Consider the following 27,127-nt stretch of genomic DNA (forward strand, 5'->3'; position numbering starts at 1 on the left):
CAGATATAATAGGTTTCCTTTGCCTCTTCATCAGATGTAGTACCCCCACTTTACCCTTTTCCTGGTACAATGTCCTTTCCACCTCTAGTTTCTAGAACAAGGTATACATGTATTCTTTATACATCTTTATAGCAGAAATATAGTTCCCAAGATTTCTTTTTACCTTTTTAGGTTTCTCTTGAGTTCTGCATTTGTAGATCAAACTTTTTGTTAAATTCTGGTTTTTTCATCAGAAATAGATGAAATTCACTTATTTCGTTGAATGTCCATCTTCTTCCCTGGAAAGAGATGCTCATTCTGGCTTGGTAAGTTATTTTTGGTTGCATACCAAGTTCTTTAGCCTTCCAGAATATCATATTCCAGGCCCTTCGATCCTTTAATGCGGATGCTGCTAGATCCTGGGTGATCCTTATTGTGGCTCCTCGATACTTGAATTGGGTTTTTCTAGCCACTTGAGGTATTTTTTCCTTCGTCTGAGGGTTCTGGCATTTGGCCACTATATTCCTTGGTGTTTTGATTTTAGGATCCCTTTCAGTAGGTGATTGATGAATTCTTTCAATGTCTATTTTACCCTCTGTTTCTGTGACTTCTGGGCAGTTCTCTTTGATAATTTCCTGGAAAATAGTGACCAGGCTCTTTTTTTCATCATACTTTTCTGGGAGTCCAGTGATTTTCAGATTGTCTCTCCTGGATCTATTTTCCAGGTCTGTTGTCTTCCCCAGAAGGTATTTCACATTCTTTTCCATTGTTTGATTTTTTTGGTTTTGCTTGACTGATTCTTGTTGTTTCCTCGAGTCATTCAATTCCATTTGTTCGATTCTGATTTTCAGTGAAGTATTTTCTTCACTCACTTTTTAAAAATCTTTTTCTAATTGTCCCATTGAGTTCTTTTGTTCTGTGGATTTTTTTTTCCATTTCGCCAATTTTGTTTTTTAGAGAGCTGTTTTCTGTTTCCAGTTCACTAATCCTATTTTTCAAGGATTTTATTTCTTTATCCACTCTCTCTTTAACTGAGTGGGATGACTTCTCCAGACTCTCTTGCCAAGCCTCCCTCTCCTTTTCCCATTTTTCTTCTAGTTCCCTTGTGAGAGCCTTTTTAATTTCTTCTATGAGGTTCATCTGTGCTGAGGAACAGATGATCTCCTCCTTTGGGGATTCACCTGGAGACAGTCTGTTTTTAGTTTCCTCAGGGTTTAGACTCTGCTCTCTATCCGTATAGAAGCTGTCATTGGTTACGGTCCTTTTCAGTTTTTTGCTCATTTTGTCAGAGAAGAATCAAAGACAAACTAGCAACAACAAAAAAAAGAAAAAAACCCTAAATGGAATCTGCTTTTTTAGGGGGAGGGGCTGGGTAATGTTACCGAGTTTCCTCTACAGGCTGCAGTGGCAGCAGCAAGGCACTAGCAGGACTGTGCTGAGCCTGCACTCTGAAACTCCAAGAGAATGCTGAGACACTGTGGGGGAGGGGTGGCCAAGTCCCAAGAGACTCCAGCTGTTTGGGGTTGTATTCTTCACCCCTTCCTCCCTTGGTGTTTTTAGCTTCTCTGCTGGGCTGCTGGCTTGCTGGCAGGGCAACGTATCCAATCCTGTAGCAAAGCTCTCCCCGCAGAGATGGCTAAGATCACACCCCACCTCCCTCCTGTCTGCTTGACTGTGAGCTGCTTCCCATGCTCTTGCTGACACTGCCTGGCCTCAGCCTGCGCCCGATCTAAAACCGTCCCCACCCTCAAGCAAAAATAGACCTTTCCTGGTGAATTTCAAGGATGCCCTCTCTTGGTAACTATTTGTGGGGGTTTTTTCAGTCAAGCATTAATTCAGAGGCTTGTCATGAAATGGATTCTGAGAGAAAACAGGAGCTTACGCAACTGTGCGCCTCCTTTCTGCCATCTTGGCTGGAAGTCCTCCTTTGTTTTTATGTTCTCTGCTGAAACTTTTTTTTACTTTATTTTTTATTTTATCTTTTACCTTATTTTTGTTCCTTTCTTCCTTCCCCCCTTAGAAGTCCACAGTTAAGCATAGATCTATATTTAGATAGATGAAAGATAGATATGAAAATGTATGTATATGTATATATATATATGAACATATATACTTATGTAGATATCTGTAAACATACATTTTGCATATAAGTAATATATGTACATATAATACAGTACTATGCTTATTGACATTTGTCATCTGTTTCTCTGAAGGTGGATAGTATCCTGCTTCATAAGTAAAAAAATTTTCATATTTTTCTAAAATCTAAATCTACCATTTTCTAAATCTACCATTTTATCATGCTACTGCTATAAACAACCTAAACTCTATCTGAAAGATTGTCTACTAAAATTTTCTCCTCTACTTTTCTGTATTCTTGGCTACTTAAGTTTTACTTATAAAAAATAATTAATTTAAAATAATCAACATTCTCCATTTCATACTTCAACACTGGTCTCACCTCAAAATATGGTTTGAGGTCAAATACTCCTTCATATATGTTTCCTCTGGTTTCCTTGAAGTTCCTGACCTTCTGTTCTTCCAAATGAACCTTGTCATTTTTTTCTAAGTCAGTAAGATATTATTTTAGTAACGTAATTGAGATGGCATTATATAAATAGACCAGTTAGGAAAATTAAAATTTTATTGTATTAGCTTTACCTATCCATGCACATTACTTAGATTTAACTTTATTTGTATAAAAGTCATTTTATGTTTATATTTTATAGTTCCTGTGTCTGTTTTGCCAGATATGCTTCAGTTTTTTTTTATATTGTCTAGTTATTTTAAATGGCCTAAAACAATATTGACTAATGTGCTTGATACATAGCATATTTCTCCTAGTTTTCTCTTTTGATTAAATCTATTTTAGTTTTCACTTTGTCTGAGATCTTGATTACTACCCCTGCTTTATTACATAAGAAAGTCTACTCCTAAATGTTATTTTACATTTGCATGTATCTATTATGTTTATAGTATTGTCTGAAAGCAGTATGTTGTTGAATTCAATATTTTAATATGCAGTCAGTTTCCATTTTATGGGTAAATTCATTCCACTCATATTATAAGCTATAATTACTTATTTTATATTATCCTCCTTTCTATTTTCCTCAGTATGTCTCACTATTCTTATCCCTTTTCATTTCTCTGCTTTACTTCTACTTACCACCTTGCCCATCTATTCATTAACTTATCCCTCTCCAAGAATCCCTCCCTTATTCACTCCCCTCATTCCACCCCCTTGCCTTCTTGTTTAGAAGACTTTTGTGCCTTTCTAAATACATACATACATACATACATACATACATACATACATAAATGGATTCATAGATATATAGATGTATGTATGTTGTTCCCTTTTTATCCCATTCCCATTAATCAACAAATCTTTCTATCTACCTTATCTTATTTCCTCACTTTCCTATTTCTTTAGAAATTTAGAACTTTATACCATTTAAATAAATATGTTGTTATCTCTACCTCCTCCCTCTCCCTCCCTCCCTCCTTCTCTCTCTCTCTTTCTCTCTCTCTCCCTCTCTCTCTCCCTCTCTCTCTCTCTCTCTCTCTCTCTCTCCTCTCTCTCTCTCTCTCTCCCTCTCTCTCTTTCTCTCTTTCTCTCCCTCTTTCTCTCTCTCTCTCCCTCTTTCTCTCCACCCTACCACACACTCCCCTTTCCTATTATTGTAGAAGACAACACAATGCTCCTGGTTCCTCAGGTTTGCAATCTGGGAATCATCCTATACTTCTCATTATCTTTTACCCACCCTCTACTCCCATATCTGAGCTGTTGCCATGTTTTAATTTCACTCTTGAAATACATTCAAAGAATATAAATTTTGAATTAGCACTTTCCTTTATTATGTCAGTGTTCTCTGAATCCAGGAATCTATAAACCTTAGCCTTTACAAGAATATGGGTTACACTATTCTCTGTCATAACTCCACCCCACTCCAGATGCCAGCTTCCACTCTGCCCAATGCTATATATGCTGCTAACCTCCCACTCTTTGGCTTTCTATGTATATCAAATTGCTCACCAGCCTCCCTTGAGAAATTAAAAGTTTTATACACATCAAAAAAAGGAATGTAGCTGTTAGTCTTAGAAAGAAAGAAGGCAGGGAAGAGAGAAATGAAGTAATTATTACTTTAAGGAATATGATCATTTTTACTAAAATGGTTTGAGAATAGGCATCTGTGTCCGGAGATAAATGCAAATCAACCATAATTAACATAAAAATATCTTCTGAGTCTATCAACCAATCATCAAGCATATATTAAGAATCTATGCAATGTCCCTTAAACTAAGCCAAATGTTAGAAAATGCATTATATGTATCAATCCAGTAAAGGAGAGAAGTAGTACATATACGAAAAAAAAGAGGGCAAGAGAACTGACTTAATGAGACAATATAGTCCAGAGACAGATGCAATGGACTCAGAAGACCTATATTTACATACCATTTTTAATACTTAATACTTATATGATCTTGGGCAAGTTCCTTAAGCTTCATGGATCTCAGTTTTTTCATCTGTAAAATTAGGGGGTTGGACTAGATAGCCTCTGAGATCCTACCTGTTCTAGGTCTTTGAATAAATGACATTACCTTGAGCAAGATATTTTATTTCTAGTATAGTGGATAGAGCACTGTCCCTGAAATCGAGAGAACCTGAGTTCAAATCTGACTCAGATACTTTATACTTATTAGCTGTGGGACTCTGGGCAAGTTGCTTAACTCTAATTAACTTTCTTTAAAAATAATATAATTATGTGCATGTGCATGTACATGTATGTATTTTTCTGGATCTAAATTTTTATTTGTGAATTAGGAAGTCAAATTCTCTGCCTTTCTTATCTCACAAGAGAGTTGTGAGGACTATTTGAAATAATAGAGATGATATTGGTTTGAATATATATATATATACAGAGAGAGAGAGGAAGGAAAGGAGAGAAAAGTAGGGAAGGAAGGAAGGAAAGAGGAAGGGAAGGAGGGAGCCTTTGTCAGATTGCTTGCTGTCTTGGGGAAGAGGAAGGGGGAAGGAGAGAGAGAAAAATCTAGAACACAGGATTTTGTTAAACTGAATGTTGAAAACTATTTTTGCATGTATTTGGAAAAATAAAATACTACTAAAAAGTGTGCAATTATATAAAAATAAAATTCCATATTCTACAAGATGTTTTTTTCCAGTCCTCCTCCAACTCAGAGACTTCCATTTAAGATTATTTCCCACTTACCATGTACATGTCTTGTTTGTGCATAGCTGTTTGTATGCTGCTTCCCTCTCCTTAAATTGTGATCTCCTTGAGAGTAGGCAGTCTTTTTTGCCTTTCTTTGTATTCCCAGTGTTTAGAATAGTTTGTGGCATATAGCTTATACTTAATAAATGTTAATTTTCTGACTGAACATAACATATTTGCAGTGAAAAAATATAAGATGAATTGGGAAAGAAATGTTGGATCAAGATTATAGAAGACTTTAAATGCCAAAGAGAAGAGCTTGTATTTGATGTTAGAAGTAATAAATGGGCAACAGCCTGTTAATGTCAGAGTTAAGATCTGTTTTAGCTATATTAATTTTGCTGCTACGGGGAACATAGACTAGAGAAAGAAGAGACCTTATGGCAAGAAGATCAATCAGAAAAGTATTGCAATATTCTGGACAAAAGGTAATGAGGCTGAAAGCAATCATGTGAATGGGGAAAAAAAGATATATATAGGAAGTAGACAGCTTGTAAACTAATTGAATATATGGTATGAGGTTGAATGAGGTAAGAATGACTGTAAAACACTGAGCCTGTGTAATTAAAATAATGGTGGTATCTGACAAAAAGGGGAAAGTTTTAAAGAAAAAAGAAAATAGAGAAATCAAGAAGATTCTAATGCAATGAAATACCATTGTACTATATCAAATGATGAGCAGACAGACTTCAGAGAAACATGGAAAGATTTACATGAACTGATATTGAGTGAAAGGAACAGAACCAGGACAATATTGTATAAAGTAAAAGCAACATTTGTGCAATGATCAGCTATGACTAAATTAGCTCTTCTTAGCAATACAATGATACAAAACAATTCCAGAAAACACATTATGAAAAATGCCACCCACATCCAGAGAAAAAAACTTAGAAAATCAAATTTTATTAATATCTCCTTTGATTTTCAGGATTTCTAATTTGGTATTTCATTGGGAATTTTTAATTTGCTAGGTTTTTTAATTGTATGCCAAATTTATCAATCTGTTCTTTCTCTATTTTATTCATGTGAGCATTTAGAGTTATAAATTTTTTCCTAAGCTTTGGCTGCATTCCATAAATTTTGTTATGTTGTCTCATTATTGTTTTTCTCTTTGATGAAATTATTCATGTTTCTATAATTCTCTATTTGACAAAGTCATTCTTACTTAGCTTCCAATTGATTTTAATCTATCTTTCATGACCTTTATTGCATGTAAATTTTATTATATCATGACATGAAAATAATGCATTTCATATTTCTCCTTTTTTGTGCTTTTTATGTCCTAATATGTGGGCAATTTTTGTATATGTAATGAGGACCTCATTACCTTTTGGACCACTGAGAAAAAGGCATATTTCATTCTATTCACATTCATTTGTCTCCAGGAGTCTAGCATATCTAACTTTTCTAAAATTCTATTCACCTCCTTAACTTCTTTCTTATTTATTTTGTGGTTAAATTTATCTATTCTGAAATGGGGAATTTGAGGTCCCCTACTAATATAGTTTTAAAAGTCTAATTCTTCTTATATTTTAATTAACATATACTGCAAGAACTTCAATGTAATACCACTTTGTGGTACCTTTTTAGCAAGATATAGTTTTCTTCCATTTCTCTTTTAATTAAATATTTTTGCTTTTGCTTTTTCTGAGATTAGAATTAATACATCCATTTTTGTTGGTTAGTTATTTGTTTATTTCACTTGAAGTATAACGTATTCTGATCTAATCTTTACTTTTACTCTGTGTCTCTCTGCTTAAAATATGTTTCTTGTAAACAGCACATTGTAGGATTCTGATTTAAAATGCATTCTGCTATTTACTTTCATTTTATGGGAAAGCTCATTCCATTCCCATTTACAGTTATTAGTACTAATCCCTTCATCCTATTTTTCTCATATTTTATTCTTTTCTCTCCCTTAACCCTGTTTTACTACTGCTTCCACTTCTTTCAATCTGTCCTCCCTTCTATCAGTACCCTTTCCCTTTTCTTTCTCCTTTTTCCTTCTACTTCTTCCTTCTCTTCTATCACCCCCCTCATTTTTTTTCTTTTTCTCTTCCTACTTCCCTATAAAAGATGATATATTTCTTGATCTTATATTTCTTTATTTATATTTCTTGATCCAACTGAATATGTGTTAAGGAAACTGTTTGAGCCAAATCATCTTCTTTTCCTCTAAAAGATTTTGCACAGTTTTGAGGGATAGTTAATTCTTGATTGTAATCCTAGCTGCTTTAATCTCCAGAATATATTCTAAATCCTCCAGTCCTTTAATGTTTAAATTGCTAAATTCTTTGTAATTCTAACTGTGGCTCCTTAAAATTTGAATTGTTTCTCTTTGTCAGTATTTGCTTCCTGACCTGATACTTCTGGAATTTGGCTACAATATTCCTTGGAGTTTTTATTTTGGAACCTCTTTCAGGGTGGTCAGCAGGTTTTTTTTTTTTTCCAATGACTATTTTACCCTTTGGTTCTAGAATATCTAGGCAGTTTTCTGAAAGATGTTGCCCTGGTTCTTTTTTTGATTTTGGTTTTTAGGTAGTCCAATAATTTTTAAACTATTTCTCCAGGAGCTACTTTCCAGCTCTATCATTTTTCCATTGAGATATTTCACATTTTCTTATTCTTTTTTAATTGTTTTATTTTGTTAATTGATTATTAATGTCTCATAGAGTCATTAGCTTCCACTTGCCCAATTCTAATTTTCAGGGAATTTTATTTTTTCATTGAACTTTTGTAGCTTTTTTACATTTGACCAATAATACTTTTTAAGTTGTTTTCTTCCAATGGATTTTTTTTTTCATTTGGTAAATTGTACTTTTTAAGAAGTTATTTTCTTCTATCAATTTTTGTACCTACTTTTCCAAGCTTTTGCCTCTTTTTCATAATTCTCTTGCGTAACTTTCATTTCTTTTACTTGATTTCTTTTTTTTAAATCCTTTTTTAAATTCTTTCAAGAGAACTTTTGAAGCTTAAGTCCAATTCACAATGCCCTTTGAGGATACACATGGAGGGATTTTGACATTGTTGTCCTCTTCTGAGTTTGTATTTTGGATCTTCCATGTCACCCTAGTTGCTTTCTATGGTCAGGGTGCTTTTTGTTTTTTTCTCGTTTTTGTTTTTTTTTAAGTTGAGCTTTAATTCTGAGATACAGAGGTCACTGTTCCAAGCTTATTTTACTAGGAATCCAGGACCTGATCACTGGATTTCTACACTGAGGCCTCTGAGGCTTGGAGCTTGTCTACTTTATTGGTTGATCCAGTCTAGTGTTGCCTGATGTGCCCTGGGTTCCAGGAGCTGGCATTTTATGCCATACTGGAATTTTGCCGGTGGCCTGCTAAGCCAGAACCATGGGACCTCAGTTGTTTATCTCTGCTGTATCTAAAAGCCTCCTACTAGCTTGTCTGGATACTTCCTGTTAGGGCTATGCTTGTCCTTTACTTTAGAGAGATGGATCTTTCTTGAAGTCCTAAATTAACCTGGGTTGGAAAATTATTTAGCTTCATCTTTTTGTGGATTCTGTCACTCTTGCTTTAACATTGTTTCTAATGGAAACTGAGGAGAGCTCAGGCAACACCCTATCTTTTCTATGACACCTCCTGAAAAGCTTAATGATAAAAGTTTGATTGCCTTAAATATGCCTTGAAATGATTTTTCATTGTATTCATTCTTTTCAAACATTTTCAGGAACCATATATCATTTTTAGCTTTACCTTAGGGAACTAAATATTTTGACTTCTGAATAAGCATAAAAAAGATTGAAGAATCAATACTAAGTACAAAAGGAGGCTTGGATTCTTGATTCAGCTCTGGTAAATGGACAGTGTATAAATTTGGGAGTAGAAAGCTTTTTGGTAGTTCTCAAATCAAAGCACAGAGACAGCTACCCAAGAGTGGGTAGCTACCTATATATAATATATAGTTAATATTGTTTGACCCATGGAAAACAATGACTCCATCTTAAATGCTTTTTAACATAAGAGAATATCAATCTTATGCAGTATCACTCAAACATCAATCTCATAAAATTGTATATACCATTACACTTGTGATAGATAGATAGATAGATAGATAGATATTCAGTTCCTTATCTCTGATGTTCAGTTTCCTCCACAGAATAATAAAAACTTCCATGAGTTCTAAACTCTTTTCAAAGTTGGATCCTCCAAGAATCTACTAAAATGGAAAGTTAAGGGAAGAATTTTTTTTTTTTTTACTTTTACCTTGACATCTACTTCCCTCCTTGTTATGAAGGTAGATTAATTATGTAGTCCACATTTCATGGCTAGAATTGTACATTGGACACCATCAATGAGTTTATTTGCCACTATAAAGAAAAGAGTTGTTTTTTTCAGGTATTCTTACTTTCCCATCTGCTTTCCTTCCACCTGAATGACTGATTTTTTTTCTTACTATGTAAGTCCCACGGATGAGTTTTCTTTTGTTCTCCTGGCTGCACAAGGAAGTCCTACAAAGGAAGTGTAAGAAATGGAACAATGACAATAAAGGCTTTTGTTTGGCATAAAGCTTTCTGTTGGATTTTACAGCCAGAACCCTTGGTTTCTGAAGTTGGAGTTTGTATGGAAATGAACAAAGCTAAGAATATTTCTTTCCCTACTGCCTTTGTAGCCATGGAAAAAGACTGAGTGTGAGATCCTTATGATTTTTTAATGAAGAAAACTTCTGAGAAGTATTATCACATCCTCAAAATGATCTGCTGAACTAAACTCCTTCTACCCAACTAATTTAAAATATCACCTTCAGAACTTTGTTAGAACTCTCAGCATTTTGCTAGCAAAGAAGAACAGCATGATATAGTGGAAATGGCAGTTAGCTATGGAGTCAGTGGGTATCATTTCAAATACTGCATCTGATACTTCTTACCTAGGCAAGATGGAATAGACCCCAGGGCCTCATTTTCCTAATCTGTATAATGATATTAAACTAGATGGCCTCTAATCACATATGTCTTCTAATTCTGAATCTACGATCCCAAGATTCCATGCAACTTTTGAGCCAAAAGAAACAACTCACTTGAGAATAGTCCCCAGGAAAATTCACACTTCATTTTCTATATTCTTTAAGGCTGCTAGGTGGCTCAGTGGATGGAATGCTGGATTTGTCTTCCTGAGTGACCATCTGGGCTTAGACACTCACCAGCTGTGTGATCTTGGACAAGTCAATTAACCCTGTTTGCCTCAGTTTCCTCACCTATAAAATGATGTAGAGAAGGAAATGGCAAATCACTCCAGAATTATTTGCCACAAAAATGCAAAATGGTGTCACAGAGTTGGACAAGACTGAAACAATAAAACAATCATTATATATATATATATATATATATATATATATATATGTGTGTGTGTGTGTGTGTGTGTGTGTGTGTGTGTGTGTATACATATACACACATATGTGTATATATATATATAGACATATAGTTCTATGCACACATCCATATCTATATTTATATCACAATTATATACTATGATTGACTGATGAATAATATTAGAAAATTATAGCCTTAAACCTGCTAAGAAAATCCTATGGACAAAAGCTTCATGACCAATTGACTGATTGACTGAACAACAACAACAGTATTAGTTTAAGCCACTCCATAGGAATAGGTAGAGTCCAAAGGTAGCTGAGATTTTTTAGAATCACCCAAAGGGATAAGAACTCCAAGACAGCAGCCAGCAATAGCTCTTCACGAGTTGACTTTTCTCACAATTTAATGTGTATGTGCCTCTTCTCTTTCTCTCCTCTTGTTCGTTCCAGATGCCTCAGGAACAGTATACTCACAACAGGAACAATATGCAGAGCTCTGAAGGACCGCAGGTATACAAAGTAGGGATTTATGGCTGGCGGAAGAGATGCCTCTATTTCTTTGTTCTTCTCCTAATGATTTTAATACTGGTGAACTTGGCTATGACCATCTGGATTCTCAAAGTCATGAACTTCACAATTGTAAGTAAAATAACCCAAGTTTTCTAAGATACTTTGTGTGTTTTTCTTGTCTTGTAATAGAGCATGAGGGATGGGGAAGATGGATGATAATATGGAAGGTGAGGAGTATTATGGGAAACTAATGCCCAGTGGGTTTATGATTTTAAAAATCTGATCACTTGGTACTTGTTTTCAAAGGCATTTCAATCTCAGTTTAAAAAAATGAATCACTTTCTGACCTTTGGGCAAAGAGCAAGAGTAGATTAAACAGGAATCTAATTTTGTCAACTTTCCACTACCAAGGGCTGATTATTTAGTTTATATATTTTCCAGTTCACAGACTTGTCATCTTCTCTTCCTCCCTTCTGCTACTTCCCTTTCAACCATTTCACTGTTCATTAGCTCTTCTACTAAGTGGGCAGGGGGAAAATATAGAAGGATGACATTCGAGCCATTAAATAGGCCCACTTTTAAGCAGCTAGACAAAAGATTTGGTGGGATAAGAGGGTTGAAGCTATTGACTAAAATGAGCCTTTAGGGATTATCTGTGAATTTCAATTGTCCGTGCACTCTTGGTATCCCATTCCTGTGGATAATTGAGAGTTTCTTTTGCTTCCACAAGAGCAATCCTCTACTCTTGCATGATTCAGACTGAAATGAAAATAGGATATTCATGTTTCATTTTGCAGGGATTTACACATGCTCTTTCTTGAAGTGTTTCTGGTGATTTGCACATAGACAGTAGCAACTGCTCAGGCTGAACATTAACTTGCTCAGACTTGAGATATAGGAAAATGTGACAGAAGGATGGGGTTAGGGAGAAATAGGTGATGGGCATTTTCTCTTTTGGGTTATATGATATTATTTCCTTGAGAGAAAGGGACTACAATGGCAAAATAAGGACTTTCATATGTTAGTTGATAGAAGCAATTTAATCATACTCTTAAGAATAAATTCCCATCATTGTCTATCTTGCATAGTAACTAGGTATGCTAGCAGAGAAAAATGTGAACTTTTTCATTTAAAAAGAATATCTAAATAGAAAAGAATGAGTGTCTTGACAGAGGATTATAATGTGAGAAATCCCAGTAGGAACATATATGTCTCTTTTGGCATTGTAAAAGTATTATTACCCATTCTCACATATGGATAATTTCATTAGAGCATCTATGAACTAAGGTTAATGGTCCTTTCCAAAGCAGATAAATGTATCACTTTGTTGTTTTTATTGTTTCAGTCCAGAAATGTCTAATAAAAATCATCCTCTGTTTTCAGTGATTTTCTCTTTGAATAAAAAAAACAGATTCTTTCCTCTTGGGAAGGGTGTTTAGGATTTTTGTTGTTGTTGTTGTTCTAATTACATGGATTCAAAATCACAGGTACTGGAACACTCTGGTGATCAGTTTGTTTAGGACACTAAGCTTCATATAATCTGAAACAGCTAAGGTTCTAGAGTTTAGAGATGGGAAAATTGAATTCTCACTTGGCCAAAAACATTGGCTTGCAAGATTCTGAAACTCATTAATATCCAGTAGATATAATATTCTACCAATATGGCTTATAGTCTGCATTTCCTCCAGAAGGCTTAATGGCAGGATATAAATGTATATCAGACGATAATTCATTCACAGTATATATGTGTTCAGGGAGCAATAAGGCATTAAAGTAATAATCTATAAGAAATTAGCTATTGCCAGTAGTTAACTAAAGTGAATGCCAAAGTCGAGGGCGCTTAAAGCTTTACCAAACCAGTTACTTACTGAGATGAGAATAACACCATTATTAGCCATAATTGATGCTTTATAATGGCAATAAATTTGAACAAATAGAGCTCAAGTGTTGGAAAATTGGTCTTGTCTTGCCGGTTAACATCTGATTTTTCAATCAATCACAGTGTAAAGCATGTTCCTTTAGAATTACAATTCAAGCGTGCAAATAGTAGATAGATTTCCTTGAATGGGAAGATCTAAAAGTAAGGGTTTTATTAGAAGGAATCTGAGAGGTGATTGTTCAGTTGTGTTCAGATGCATGAATGTTAGTGTATACAGGCATGTGCTTTCTTTTTCAAATTAGTCACTGTTTTAGAGGTAGGGAGTTTCTTTTATGTATCTGGGATGCTTGCAAAATCAAGATTGTAGAAATGACTGAAGAGTTCAATTACTTGATGCACAGTAAACACCATTGTCAGCACTGCTAAGGATTTAGTAAAAATTTATTTACTGGAATTTAGTAAATTCCAGTTTACTAAACTGGAATACCACTTTAGTCCAAGAGAATAACACTAACTTCCAAATATCTCTGCCAAGAGATGCCCTCTCCCAACGTTGACATCCAAATAGTCAAATTTGTTTGTCATAATTGGAAGATAAATGGAGGACATTTTTTCTATATTCTGTACTTAGTGAAATTTTAAGGTCCAAATGCATTTTATTAACAGTAAGTGCTAGTCCATAATTAACAAGTTAATTAATTGATTGTCCCTCATTTGAAAGGTCCTATATAGAGCTATATAATTATATAAAATAAAAATGGTACAAACTAATAATGTATTTTAGTTTGTGACACTTTGACCTCTTACAAAGTGAATTCATCCTGCTACTTGGGAAGCAAGCAAAAGTTGTTTGCAATACTCCATCTTCTTTCTTACATTTTCTTATAAAACTGAGTGAAGTTTTTTTTGGGGGGGTTAATATTTTAATAAATTATTTCTGAACACATAAATTTCATTTCTGATGGTTACTAACTACATTACCTTGAGCAAATAATTCGACTTTCTTAGGTCTCAGTTTCCTCAGATATAGAATGAGGGGTTTAGACTAGATGATGCCTAAAATTTCTGCCTTTCTTACCTCCAAAAAAGAGACAATTTGGAGAGAGGCAAGGTTTAAATATGGAAAATGGCCAGTAAGGTACATATTTTGACATGGAAAGTTTTTGTAACTCTTCGAATCAAAGCACATGGATGGCTACCCACTATGAGAATATGTTAATGTAGTTTGGCCCATGGAATCCTATTGCCTCTATCTTAAATGCTTTTAAAGATTGGAGCATTGATCATATATAGTATCAAATAGCAATCCCTTATAAAATGGCATCTATTATTATACTTGTGATTTGGTAGATTGCAGTCTAACTTAAAGGCATACAAACTTACAGAATGTTAGAACTAAAAGAAATTTTATAAATCATGTAGCCCAAGGTCTTTATTTCACAGGGGAGGAAACTGAGATCAAAGAGAAGTGATTTACCAAAGCTCCTACAGCTAGTGAACAGGAACCCTGGTGATTACTCCAGTGTCTGGCACACAATTGCCATGTAATACATGCTCTCTGACTTGTTGATTAGACTTCTGACTACTAGCCCAGTGTGCTATGAAATGAAAACATTATTCCTCTTATGATTTCAAATCATTATAAAGATCAAGCAAAATTCAACTAAAGAGATATGAAAGGACACACCCAACCCAATGTTTGTGGAGGGGAACATATGTAGGTGTTATAACTTGCATATATTTTTGGATTTTTTCAATGTATGGATCAATTATATTGATTTTTTTAAATAAAAAAAATTATTACATAAAATGGCTTCCTGGAAAAAAGAAAGTTAAAGATATAGAGGATAACTATGATGATATAAAAGAAAACAATAAACATTTATTCTAAAAGATTTCAAATCAAACTAGAGTTTGGTGTAGATATATGATATGACACATAAAATTTATTCTTAACTGCCATCTGACCACTTTAGGGAATGTGTATTATGATCATATTTTCTTGTATATATTTTGTTTATTCATAATATTTGTCTGTTGTCTCTCCCCATTAGATTGTGAATTTCTTGAGAATAGGAACTGTCTTCTGTCCTTCTTTATATCCCCAACACAGTAGAGGGTCTGGTGCACAGTGGACACTTATTAAAGGATTATTGGATGACTTACTGAATATATGTTTGTGCATGTATATAATATGCATTGAATTTATTGAATTATTTTTTCTAAATTATGGCACATATGCTCTCTGTAATTGTATAGTGAAGGTCAGAGAAATATAGGCTACTTTGAAATAAGAGGATTAAAAAAGGCTAGGAAGAACTAATTTAAAAAAAAAAAGCAAAACTCAAATATGCTTTTTTTGTCATTGTAATTTCAGCCCAAATTTATAGAGTTAAATTTACTTGATTTTTGTATTAAAAAAAAAATCATGCCAACTCACTAGTTGGATTTTCCTTACCTATTTAATTATTTTAAACTTTTTATGACCACACATAATAATTCTGAATGAATTTAAAATATATTAAAATAAATGAATAGGAGCACATACAGGTTTTTTTTTTAATTTACAATGAAATGTTGGATTTTTATTCATAGATTTCAATCATAAATTAAATGAGTGCTTAATGTTGATTATGAAAAGATATTTTTAATACAAACACTCCCTCTTGTGTATAAACTACCTGCTACATTTTAATTACAAAAACAAGGAGGGCACCATTAAGCAGTAGAGGGAGATTAGAATCAGGAGAATTAATCTTAGCTAATAGACAGGATTTTCTCAATAATGACTAGAAAGGATACCGTTTGTTTTAATTACATTTTTCATTTAAAAACCCCAATGGTTCAATGTGACTGAACCATATCTTCTTCCTTGTTGATTATTTATCTAGAATCTCCTTCAGGCATCAGAGATTTTACTAAAGGTAATAAAAGGAATCATGAACTTTCACAACTCAGTTTCATTCTACTTCCTAAAACTGTGTCATCTGGAATGACTTTTAAGTGTGGGGTTCATGGGATAATCCTATGTTGGAAATTTCTTAAATGCCCACTGTAATATTCAGGGAAGAAGTATCTCTTTCTATTACCCTAGTTTCCATATACCAAAAAATTTTCTTATTCATCTCAAATTGAAAATATAGGATGAACATTTGAAAAATCATTCATTCTGGAAATATGGTCGTCTTCACATTTACACATGAATGCTCACATACTGAATTATCAGATAACTTGAGGCCCCCCACAGTGAAGCAACTGTCCAGAGATGTCAAAAGTCAGCTTCTCTGCTTTCATTGTCATTTAAGCAACTTTGAGAAAGAGAGAGTCAGATGGACAGACAGGCAGAGACAGACAGAAAGAGAGAAACAGACAAAGAGTAAGAGAGACAGAGAGAGACAGAAAAAGACAAAGAGACAGAGAGATAGAAAGACACACAGACACACAGAGAGAAAGAGAGACAGAGAGACAAAGAAAGACAGAGAGAGAGAGACAGAGACAGAGACAAAGAAAGAGAATGTGTGTGTGTGTGTGTGTGTGTGTGTGTGTGTGTGTGTGTGTGTGTGTGTTGTCAACACAGCCAATGGAAGCAGATTTGCATTTATTATCCTCCATCCAACACTTGAATTCCAGCAATATTTCTCTGGTGAAGGTTGGGGTTAGGTTATTATTGAATATAACTCTAAACTAGAAGAAATAAATAAAGATCCCATTTTAATAGTTACTAGCTAGATGAAAATGAAGAAGTCATTGTAATTATTTAAGCCTTTATTTTCTCATTCTCAAAATAGGGGGGAAATATCTATAGTAGTTACCCATGAGAGTTGTTGGGAATATCAAAGAAGAAAATATACATGAAAGTACTTTACAAGTGCTATATATATCCTAGTTTTGATTGATTAATTTTAATCTGTGTGGTTTTGGAAATTCCTATCATTTCTCTGTGCCTTAATTTTTCATTTATAAAAACTTACTCAGTGTTCTCTAAGGTCTTTTACTATATCCTGAGAGATGTTTGAGTTTTATGATGATACTTACTGGAGAGAGTAAATAAGAACCATTTAACACTATGGGGATCAGTTTTTTTTTTTGTTTGTTTGTTTTTTTGTTTTTTTAGATTATGTAAGAAAAACATCAAAGATGAGGAGGCTTCAAATCAATTGAGAGGAACAAGAGTACTTGGAGAGAGTGGATGCTGTGAGACCTGGGTTCTAATTCTATTTTTAATACTTATTCACAATGAGACTTTGTTCAAATCCCTCTTTGGACCTCAATATCTTACCCGGAAAACAGAGTGCCTTAGATCACTTAGGCAGCTGGCACAGTACCTTAATCACCTTTCTTGTGAATTTAGAATTGGATTATGTACTATCTAAGGCTTATTTCGGTCCTAGTTTTATTGGTCACTCCCAAATTCTTCCTTGATCAGGCACAACATATGAAACTTCATTCTCCCCAGGTTTTCTTCATAGGGCATAATTTCCCTTGCATACTTTCTTACAAAGGGCTGGAACTCTGAAGAAGTATACTTGAAACAAGGATACTTAAGGTGTTAACTCAGTGGAATTGTTGAGATGATAGTTCTCTAGTTCACATATACTTAGTACTTAGCATGGTGATGTACTGGTTCTCTAGTTCACACATACTCGGTATACTGTAATGATGTAATTGTAATAGGGTATTTAAGGGCTGAGAGGACTGGAAATGGGACATTCCAACTTTGACCATCTTTCTGGTGGCTCTCCTGACTCCTGCACTCCTCTACTCAGACCAAAGCTGGGTCAGAATGTGACAGACACAGACTGTGAAGGAGATAATAAAGACTTTAAACTCTGTTCCTGTCCATCCTTGTGGTGACTGTCTTGATGAGACCAAGGCCCGACTGGAGGTCCTCCAGAAAGCTAGGCTAGATATTACACTTTCTTGGACCCGAGAGTTCATATACCTTCACTCCAACTCTGTTTGATTCAACAAACATTTATTAAATAGTCTACAACTGGGATACATAGGGATACTGAATGGATCTATGGGGCAGCGGATTCCAAGTCCTGTACATCAATAATGGCAAAGCTGATTTCATCAATCAATATGCATTTATTATGGCAATTCCTAAGTGCCAAGCACTGGGGACACTGAAACAAAAAGGAAACGGGGATTTCAAGAATTGGAGAACAGGATGGACTACATTTAAGGAACAGTTGACTAATACTGCAAAGACACAGAGATAGAGTATCTAATGTGTAACAGTGAATAAATTGTACAATGTGATGAGAAGAGTAGCTTTCAAGAAAACTGGAAAAAAGAAAGGCTGTTACATAGATCTTTAAATGTCAAACAAAGATGTTTATATTTGGCTCCTTTGGCAAAAGAAAGACATTAGAATTTGTTGAGCAGGAGATGACATGATCAGATCTGCATTTTAAGATAGAGGCAGAATGATTTTTAGGAAGAAAGGAATTAGAGAATGTAGCACTCACAGGAAGCAGGGCAGATTTGAGAATCCTGGCTGGCCTGACTGTCAAGGAAAACTTAGCAGATTCCTGGGGATAGGCAATAGAAGGAAATTATACTTCTGAGTCATATACCCTCAGCCATTTTAGCTGCACAGGACTTGTTCCAAGGTGATTATCTCTTTCAAGGTGAAAGAGCACAGGTCTTTGTTCTTTGCTTGGTGGCCAGTGTGGAGGAGAAGAGGCAGTGGAATAACTAACCAGTACCTGGACACTCACTTCTAGTTTCTGATTGTGTATGATGACTAACAGATTCAGTTTGTCTGTATAAATTTTAATTATATTGTTTGAATAGCAAATATATGCTTTCCAAAAATGCTATTTTATGGAGAATTCACACAGTAAAAGTGCTTATGTGGTGGTCAGAAAAAAAAAAAAACTATAAGAACACACTCAATGTCTCCTTTAAGAACTTTGAAATGATGGTATGATATAATTACATTGCTTACATAAATGGGAAACATTAATACAGGGCTACCCAGCAAGGCATGTGCTCATCAGAGATGGTACTGTGTTTTGTGAGGAAAGCAAAATTGAAGTAGCTCAGAAGAAACATAAGATGAGCAAATTTTAAAAATCCACCCTAAATGTTCCCATGAACTGTTTGTTCCCAAGCTGTAGTGGAACATTGCAGTCTTATATTGGTCTGATCAGTCATAGACAAACATGGTTCTCAGGAATAACAAAAAACTAAAAAATAAATTGTAGCATATATATTCATTCTATGGCCTATCCCCAGGAATCTGCCAAACCTTTCTTTGATAGGCAGGACAAGAAACTCAACATTAGCCCTGCTTCCTGTGACTGCTACCCTCTCTAATTCCTTTGCCCCTAAAACCCATTCCTATCTCTATCTTAAAATACAAGTTTGATCATGTCACTTCCTGCTCAACAAATTCTAGTGTCTTTCTTTTTGTTACTAGAGCCAAATATCAACATCTTTCTTTGACAGCTAAAGAACTCGACCTCTATTTTTCCAGTTTTCTTGCAAACTACTTCTCTCATCACATTGTACAATTTATCCACTCTGATCCATATTAGATACTCCCTCTCTGTGTCTTTGCAGTATTAGTCAGCTATTCCTGAAATGTACTCTATCCTCATCTCCAGTTCTTGAAATTTTTGTTTTGTTTTTGTTTTAATATCCCCAGTGCTTAGGTGTAGTGTATAACTCCTTAGATATGGTCAATGCATCTTCAAAGGGACAAGAAACGACCTTTAAAAATTAGAAGTTTACATAAAGCTTGAAGGAACAACTAATGCATTAGATGACACCATCCAGAGTCCAGAGGATCTTGACAGGATAGATCACTGAGCTGAATCTAAACAAATTTTTTTTAAAAATAGGGACAAAGATAAAATCTTATACTCAAGTTAAAAAGAAATCAATTTCATAAGTTTGTACTTGTTGTCTAGACAGTTATTTAAAATAAAATTGGGACTTTTGAAACTCAATATGTGATTACTAGTAATTAGGCTTATTAATATGTGATATGGTAGCCAGAAAAGTGAATGGGATCTTAGACATCATAAAGAGGCAAGGGTCACATTGCGAGGAATAATTATATCTCAATAATTTTTACTAGTCAGATTAACTCTGGAACATTTGTTCAGTTTTGGGCTCCAAACAGGGTAGGATATTATTAGTTAACAAGTGTCCAGAGGAATGCATATAGGAGAGTAAAGATCTTAGGATCCATGCCATCTGAAAATTGATTGAAATAACCATTGACAGATCAACTTTGAAAGAGAAGTCTTAGACTGAAGGAAGAACAGGATCATTATCAACTACTTGGTAGAGTATCATGTAATAGAGTGATTAAACCTGAGAGGTCATAGACCCTACAAAGTCTCTGGTAGATCATAAGGTATTCATGAGCTTCATTGGGAAATTTTTTTTTATTTCAATATTATTGATTTCCTTTAAAATCCTATATATTTCAATCAATGTATTTAAAAATATGTTCATTAGCTTCACCAGACTGTCAAAGAAATCCATGACTCAAAATAATTATAAAAAATACTTAACCTCAGAGGGCAGAATTAAAAATAATGAAAAGAATTCACCAAAAGCAAAAATGTGTTTTGTTTGAGGAAAAAACTACCCAACAATTAGAACTACTCCAAGTAGAAAGGGCTACCTCAGGAGACAATGGATCCTCACTTCTAGGTACTTTTAAACAAAGACAGATACCTCTTACTGTTTTTAGGGACAGTGTTGCCCAGGGACAGGTTGGCCAAGATGATCACTGAGGTATCTTTCAACTCTGAAATTCTGTGATTCTATGAAGCAATGGTGTACTAGGTTTTCTGTTAAATATGTCACTAATTCTATGGAATTCCACTTGAGATTATATTGTACTATTGTGTATCGTGATTCCTCATGGCAAAGAATCATACTGGTTGCTATGAGCAAAAATGTCTAAGAATTGCTGCTACAAATTTTCCAGATTGTTGCTGCCCCTGGTCTTTTTCTGTGCAATTTTGAGCAAATAGCTTTACTTCTCTATAGTTTGCTATCCCATTTGGGAAAATAAAGATAGACTAATAATATCAGCTTGTTTGACACATGTGTTATAAAATTAGTGCCTCTTTGCATTCAAGATCATAGTAAAACCTTCACATGCACCTCACAGTAAATTTTCAAACTAGTTGCTCTTTTAAAATTATTATTATTATTGATATATAACTATAATATTTGAATAATGAAATTTATACCATTCATTTTTTTTCAGTCTGGTAAGGTGAATGCTATATGTTTTACTATCTTCATTTTACTGATAAGGAAACTGATTCCTAGAGAGGTTAAGTGATTTATCCATAATCATATAGCCAATAAAAACCAGACAGGAAAGGAAGATTTGAAACTTGATTTTTTAAGTTCTTCATTCTGTATCTTCTTGCCTAGGAAAAAGCATTCATTCCTTAGTAGAAGACTAAGTGCTTTTTTTACTGTAAAGGTAGACTACTATGACTGAAGCTTTTGTCAATATGCTGCTGTTGCATTAGGCAGCTTATGTATTAACCAACTTTGTTGAGTGGAAAGTATAGAGAGAGGCAGCAACGAACAGCAGCTAGGGCCCTGGGTGTTTTCCAGGCTTTGTCAAAGGAGATTGAACAGCTTTTTTTGCTACATAGAATTGGACTTGCTCTGGGCTAATCATGTCCCCTGACAAATAACCCTGCTATAACAGTAGAAAAGAAGCCAAATAGAATATAGTCAGCCTCTGACTGAGGAATTAGACCTGTCCCCCAATCTCAGCATAATAAGGGATCACAGTCCTTGTGACACTGAACTTGCAATCAGCAGACCATGATTCAAGTCCTTGAATAGACATTTACTAGCTCTGCAGCCTTCTGAGCAAAAATTGTAAACCTTTCTGAGCCTCAGTTTGTACCTATGTAAAATGGGAATAATAATACTTATGCTACCTACCTGAGGGGGATGTTGTGAGGAAAGCACTTTGTCAACTCCAAAGTGCCACATACATGGGAGCTACTATTATCATTACTGCTATAGAGAATAATAATAGGAAAAAAATTGTATCAGATGTGAATTTCACAGATGTGCACATGATTCAGTGTCCATGTAGAAGGAACATCACAGACAGATTTTCTGCTTATTCAACTTTTCAATCTAGATGGGTTTAAGTTGTACATTAACAGTGTTTAAAAAACAATTTGAAGAGTAAAATACACCTGACTACTTACCCTTTTTCCTAGTGAAGTCTTCTCTGTCTTATTCCTTGAGTTTTAGGGGAGAAAGATTAGTTGTGAATCATGCTATATGACTGAAACTCAAGGAAACAAACCCAAGTCACTCCCTCCAATCTACCCTTTTGCTATTTGTTCAAGAAATTCATTTATGTGGCCTGAAGAAAACATTGTCAACAGATTGCCATTTGAATGAACACCTTGAAAACTGTCAGTCTTCAATGGGGACTTTGGCATTGCTGTTTTGTAAGAAATGATGGCCTAGCAAGACAAGGAGAATAGTGCTTATTTGACATCACCCACTGCTTTACTATTACCGGAACCTGCTGCCTCTTTGCTCTATCCATATACTGACAACATAATAAGTAAGGAGCAGAGTATGGATGTTGAGAAGAAGGAGAAATTTGGCACTTTAAAACAAAGGAAGACAACTTGAAAGAGTATGCAGACATCAAATGGAGAAAAAAAAAAGAAGGGTTTTGGCAAAAGGACATTTCCTGAGTAGAAAGATAGGAGGAAAAAGCAAAGAAATGGGAAAGAAATAAAGAAAGTATGATCATAGCCCTTGAGTCACCAGTAATGAAGCAAATATTACCTCCTTTACTAGTTGATTTAGAGTCCTCATAAGTAAAATATCTGAAACTGTTTATCCAAATATGAATGCTAAATTCCCTAGTTCACAGCCTAGTAAATAGTCTTTATTTTTCCAGCACAAAATCTGATGTCTTTGGCTTTTAATACAAGCACAGGTAAATCTTTGCACACTCCAAGGTGTATTCTCTAGAGACTTTGCAAATACTATCTTCAGGAGGCCTTGTGGTCTTTCTTAGCACCTTTATTATTTAAAATGACACAAGAAGAGGCTTGGAAATGTCACCTTGTAGAAAATGAAGTTGTGGAAATGGCATCTGGAATAAGGAAGCATAGAGAAATATATAAAGAATAATATTATTCTTCATACTCTTATTATATACATATCTTGAAAAGTCCCTCTTAACATCCTGAGATATTACGATAAATAAATCTAATTCTAAAATTCTGCTGTTAAGAAGTTTTATTATTTCTTATTGTTTCTATTTTATAATGATCCTTATTGATTCTTCTCCTGTATTGGGAATATCACTTATTGTGCTGAAAGGTTAATCGGCATCATTTCTGGTAGAGACTTAATTACTCTAAAGCAAAACCTTTATCCCAACACTGGCCAGCTGGTTGCTTTGATTATCCAAGTTCATTTTTATTTCTGCTGGAACCATAGTGCCATCAGATGCTTTAATCTGGTGGGTGGATATAACTGCATTTGTGGTTTTTTTGGGGGGAAGGGAATTGGGAGGATGGGAGAATATTCATCCTTTGTCACTTGAATTCAGGAAAAAATGATTCAGAAATTCTTAGAGGCCTGTGTTAGTAGGGAGTCAATATGCTTCCAGTAAAGGGATTGACTCTTATAGCTCTGGAAGCTCACATGTTCTTAATAACTATAATATTGTTAAGAAATTTTAAAAGAAGAATTAAAATATTTTGATTGCACAAGCCTAATTTCATTCATTTAGTTAAATGAAATTACATTGATGAAAAGTGAAAGAAGGATTAACTAATTTCTCAATATAGGTTCTCCTGGTAGCTACACCAGGAATTAAGCTAGAGGCAGACAAACAGGTAGACAGAGATAGAGAAAGGCAGAGATAGAGAGAAGAGAGAGGAGGGGGGATGGGAAGCAATGGGGAGAGAGAGAGAGAGAGTGATGGAGAGGGGGAGGAAGAAAGAGAGTGGCTAACCGCTAATCTGCTAATTATACCACAGTCTGCTAATGCCTTTATTATAACATAGATATGACTTCTAGCTCTAAAAGACAATACCAGTAAAAGACAAGTGCTGGCGCATCCTAATAAGTTAGAAAGACTTTAAAGATGTATTTGGTAACCAACTATGGGTTGATCATCCAAGGAACACCTTAAAAAATTTGGAGAATCTCATCATTTGCTTTCAGAACAAGGTAATACAGGTTTTCACCTACAACTCAATAAGTTTGTCTACTAAAGATTATAGAAGGTTGTGATCCATTGTAGTCAAAAAAATGTCCACATCAATGAAATTACAAAAATTTAAACTACTGAAGAACAGAGAAGAGTTACTGTGGTATGATGGAAAGAGTCTTGGATCTAAAACTACAGTACCTGAGTTCAAATCTCAGTTTGGACTCATTCCTTGCATCTACTTTGTGCAAGTCATTTAACTGGATTTCACTTTTATCATTCAAAATAAGCACTTATTGACCTATGAGATTCTCTAGCTCCAAATCTATGATTCTGCAGACAGTTTTTAAATATGTTTAAAATAACACCATCCAGAAAGAGTTTTATTTATATTTGACAATAATATATTTATTTCTATTTGATAATAACATCTCTATATAATTTAAATTTATATTATATATGTAATTTATACTTGACAATAAACTTTATGTGTCAAAATACCCTGGAAGTTATTATAATGGTGTGATGTCTAACCTTTTGGCTGGCTTCTGAGATGACACAATCACAGAAAGCATTTCAGAAGAGGGATTCAAGTGAGAGCAAATTATGAAAACAACTCTGCCACTGGAGGGGTTAGATACTGACATTTGGTACTTCACCAGCTCCACTCCAAACAGAACTTTCTTTATAAATGAGATATGCTATTTAATCAGGAAATTGTATTCATCTACTAGTTGCCATTTCTGATTATTTGCATTTAATTAAAGGGTAGTACTGAGAAAAGAGAAGAAACTTTAACCTCAAAGTGTTGCTTTATATCTTGAATAATTATCCATAATTTCTAGCCTTCTAACCCTCCCCCAATTTTTTATTTCTCCAGATGGTTCTTAAAAACTATAATTTTTGTTCTCTTTAACTTTTTATGAGGGGGAGGATTTAATAAACACTCCTGATAAAAGCTTATATAGTCTATTTTTCCCATTAAATTGAAGCTTAATTAATCAAAAGACGATCTGTGATGTGTTTATCAAATTTATTTGAACATATTTAATTTTCTTTAATTACACAAATGGCTTTACCATGTAAATAGCAACCTTTTCACAACTGACCTATAAAATTCAGTCATTCAATGTATCTCCATTTCAAAAGTTTCAGAATAGATCTAAATTAATATGTATCCTTTTTTACCATTATGTGAGGACTCAGCCTATTGACTGATGACTTGTATCAGGATGATAATCATCACTTTGATCATCTGGACTCATTTTTTAAAAATTACAAAATAATGTCATTTAAGAAGTATTTAGCATATTTCATTTTTTTCCTGAATATTTAATAATCCCTACTAATTTTTTTTAAGACTAAGATAGCTTATACATGTTCTTTCATAGTCCATCTACTTCTCAAAAAGTTGTCATGACATTCTGAATCTCTTAGATCTGTGAAATTCAGACTGAATTACACTAATCCCTCTTTCTGCATCTGAATGGATTTACCCCCACACATACTCCATGTATTGCCAAGGTTCTGGTCCTAAAGGAAATGAAAATGTTAAAAACTGATCCAGGTTGTTCCCCATGAATGTTGTCTTATTTTCTCAAATATATTTTGAATACAGAGACTGTAATATTTTTTATATTGCCTGCATTGCTTGGAAAGAAATAGGTAGGTTCTTACTAAGAATTTCACAGAATCCCAAAATATTAGGCCTAAGTATGCATGCTTAAAGACTGGCTAATCCATCACTCTCTTTTTTCAAGATAGAAAAATTTAGTTTTATTTTTTCCACTGAAACAGAATGCCTGTCTTAATTGATATTGAAATGTTCAGACAGATAGACAGAGACAGAGAGAGACAGATACAGACACATACACAAACAGAGAGAGAGTGAGAGAGAGAGAGAGAGAGAGAGAGAGACAAAAGAGAGAGAGAGAGAGAGAAAAGAGAGAGAGAGAGAAAAGAGAGAGAAGAAAGAGAGAGAGAGAGAGAAGAAAGAGAGGGAGAGAAAAGAGAGAGGGAGAAAAGAGAGAGGGAGAAAAAAGAGAGAGAAGAGAGAGAGAGAGAGAGAGAGAGAGAGAGAGAAAAGAGAGAAAGAGAGAAAAGAGAGAGAGAGAAAGTTTGTCAACTGATTATAGTGTGCCAAACACTATAGTAAATACTAGGGAAGTAAATAAAAACAAACATAAAGTTTTTCACTTAAAATGCTATTTATTAACTCTTCATTCATTCCTTTTTAGCAATGAAATCCATTTGAGGGCATCTCATTCAATATACCACATACTATCTTAACAACTACTGTTGCAATTATTATAACAATGACAAGAATAACTGGAAATTATGTGGCTCTTTAAAATTTGAAAAGCAATTTAAAAGCATTTTATTTGTGTTTCTCAATAAACTTGTGAAATAAATATAACAGACATTATCATCCCCAGTTTCCTGACAGAGAAACAAAAGTTTCAAGGAGATTCAATGATTTGCCCAAAGTTACTCACATTTAAATAATGTCATAGGCAAGATATGAGCATCATTCCTGCTAAATCCAAGCCCAGTTCTTCTATTCACTGTCACACATCCTCTTATCGATTTTGCCTTTTGAGGCAAAATAGACAGTCCATTTCATGGCTAATGTGACCATTTTTGGAGAAAGATGTGTGGAGAAGCACTTTAGGTCTGTTGGCTGAATCCTTTGTCAGAGCCTAGCAGCATAAGTCACAGTAGCTTCTTGGTGACTTTTTCATCTATATCTCTTTACTCTGCCTAAGTTTTGAAATTTGGAAAGTACTGTTCCTTGATGTATTTTTACAAGGTTCATTAACAGCCAGTACTATAGAATTGACTCAAAAGGAACATGTTTTCAGAGGCTGTCATATTATTATTAGCTTCAGGGTGACATTTTTAATGCATAATGAAACACATGGAATACTTAGAAAGAATGTGGTATTCTTGCAAAATGGGCTCAGGGGCCATAGGTGGCTTAGAGTTGGAAGTATAAGTGCTTGC

General features: G+C 34.4%; 1 protein-coding gene across 4 annotated transcripts in view; it reads left to right on the forward strand.

The window, feature by feature from the left end:
• The window catches only part of SGCD (sarcoglycan delta), a 739,981-nt gene that overhangs the window by 295,355 nt on the left and 417,499 nt on the right, over positions 1-27,127 (forward strand). For all 4 annotated transcript variants that reach the window (XM_051978786.1, XM_051978784.1, XM_051978787.1 and 1 more), the window contains exon 2: positions 10,989-11,177. In XM_051978786.1, the coding sequence (XP_051834746.1) occupies positions 10,989-11,177 (189 nt within the window). The remainder of the gene's footprint in view (positions 1-10,988; positions 11,178-27,127) is intronic.

Source organism: Antechinus flavipes, chromosome 2, assembly GCF_016432865.1.
Source record: "Antechinus flavipes isolate AdamAnt ecotype Samford, QLD, Australia chromosome 2, AdamAnt_v2, whole genome shotgun sequence".
NCBI classification, from domain to species: Eukaryota; Metazoa; Chordata; class Mammalia; order Dasyuromorphia; family Dasyuridae; genus Antechinus; species Antechinus flavipes.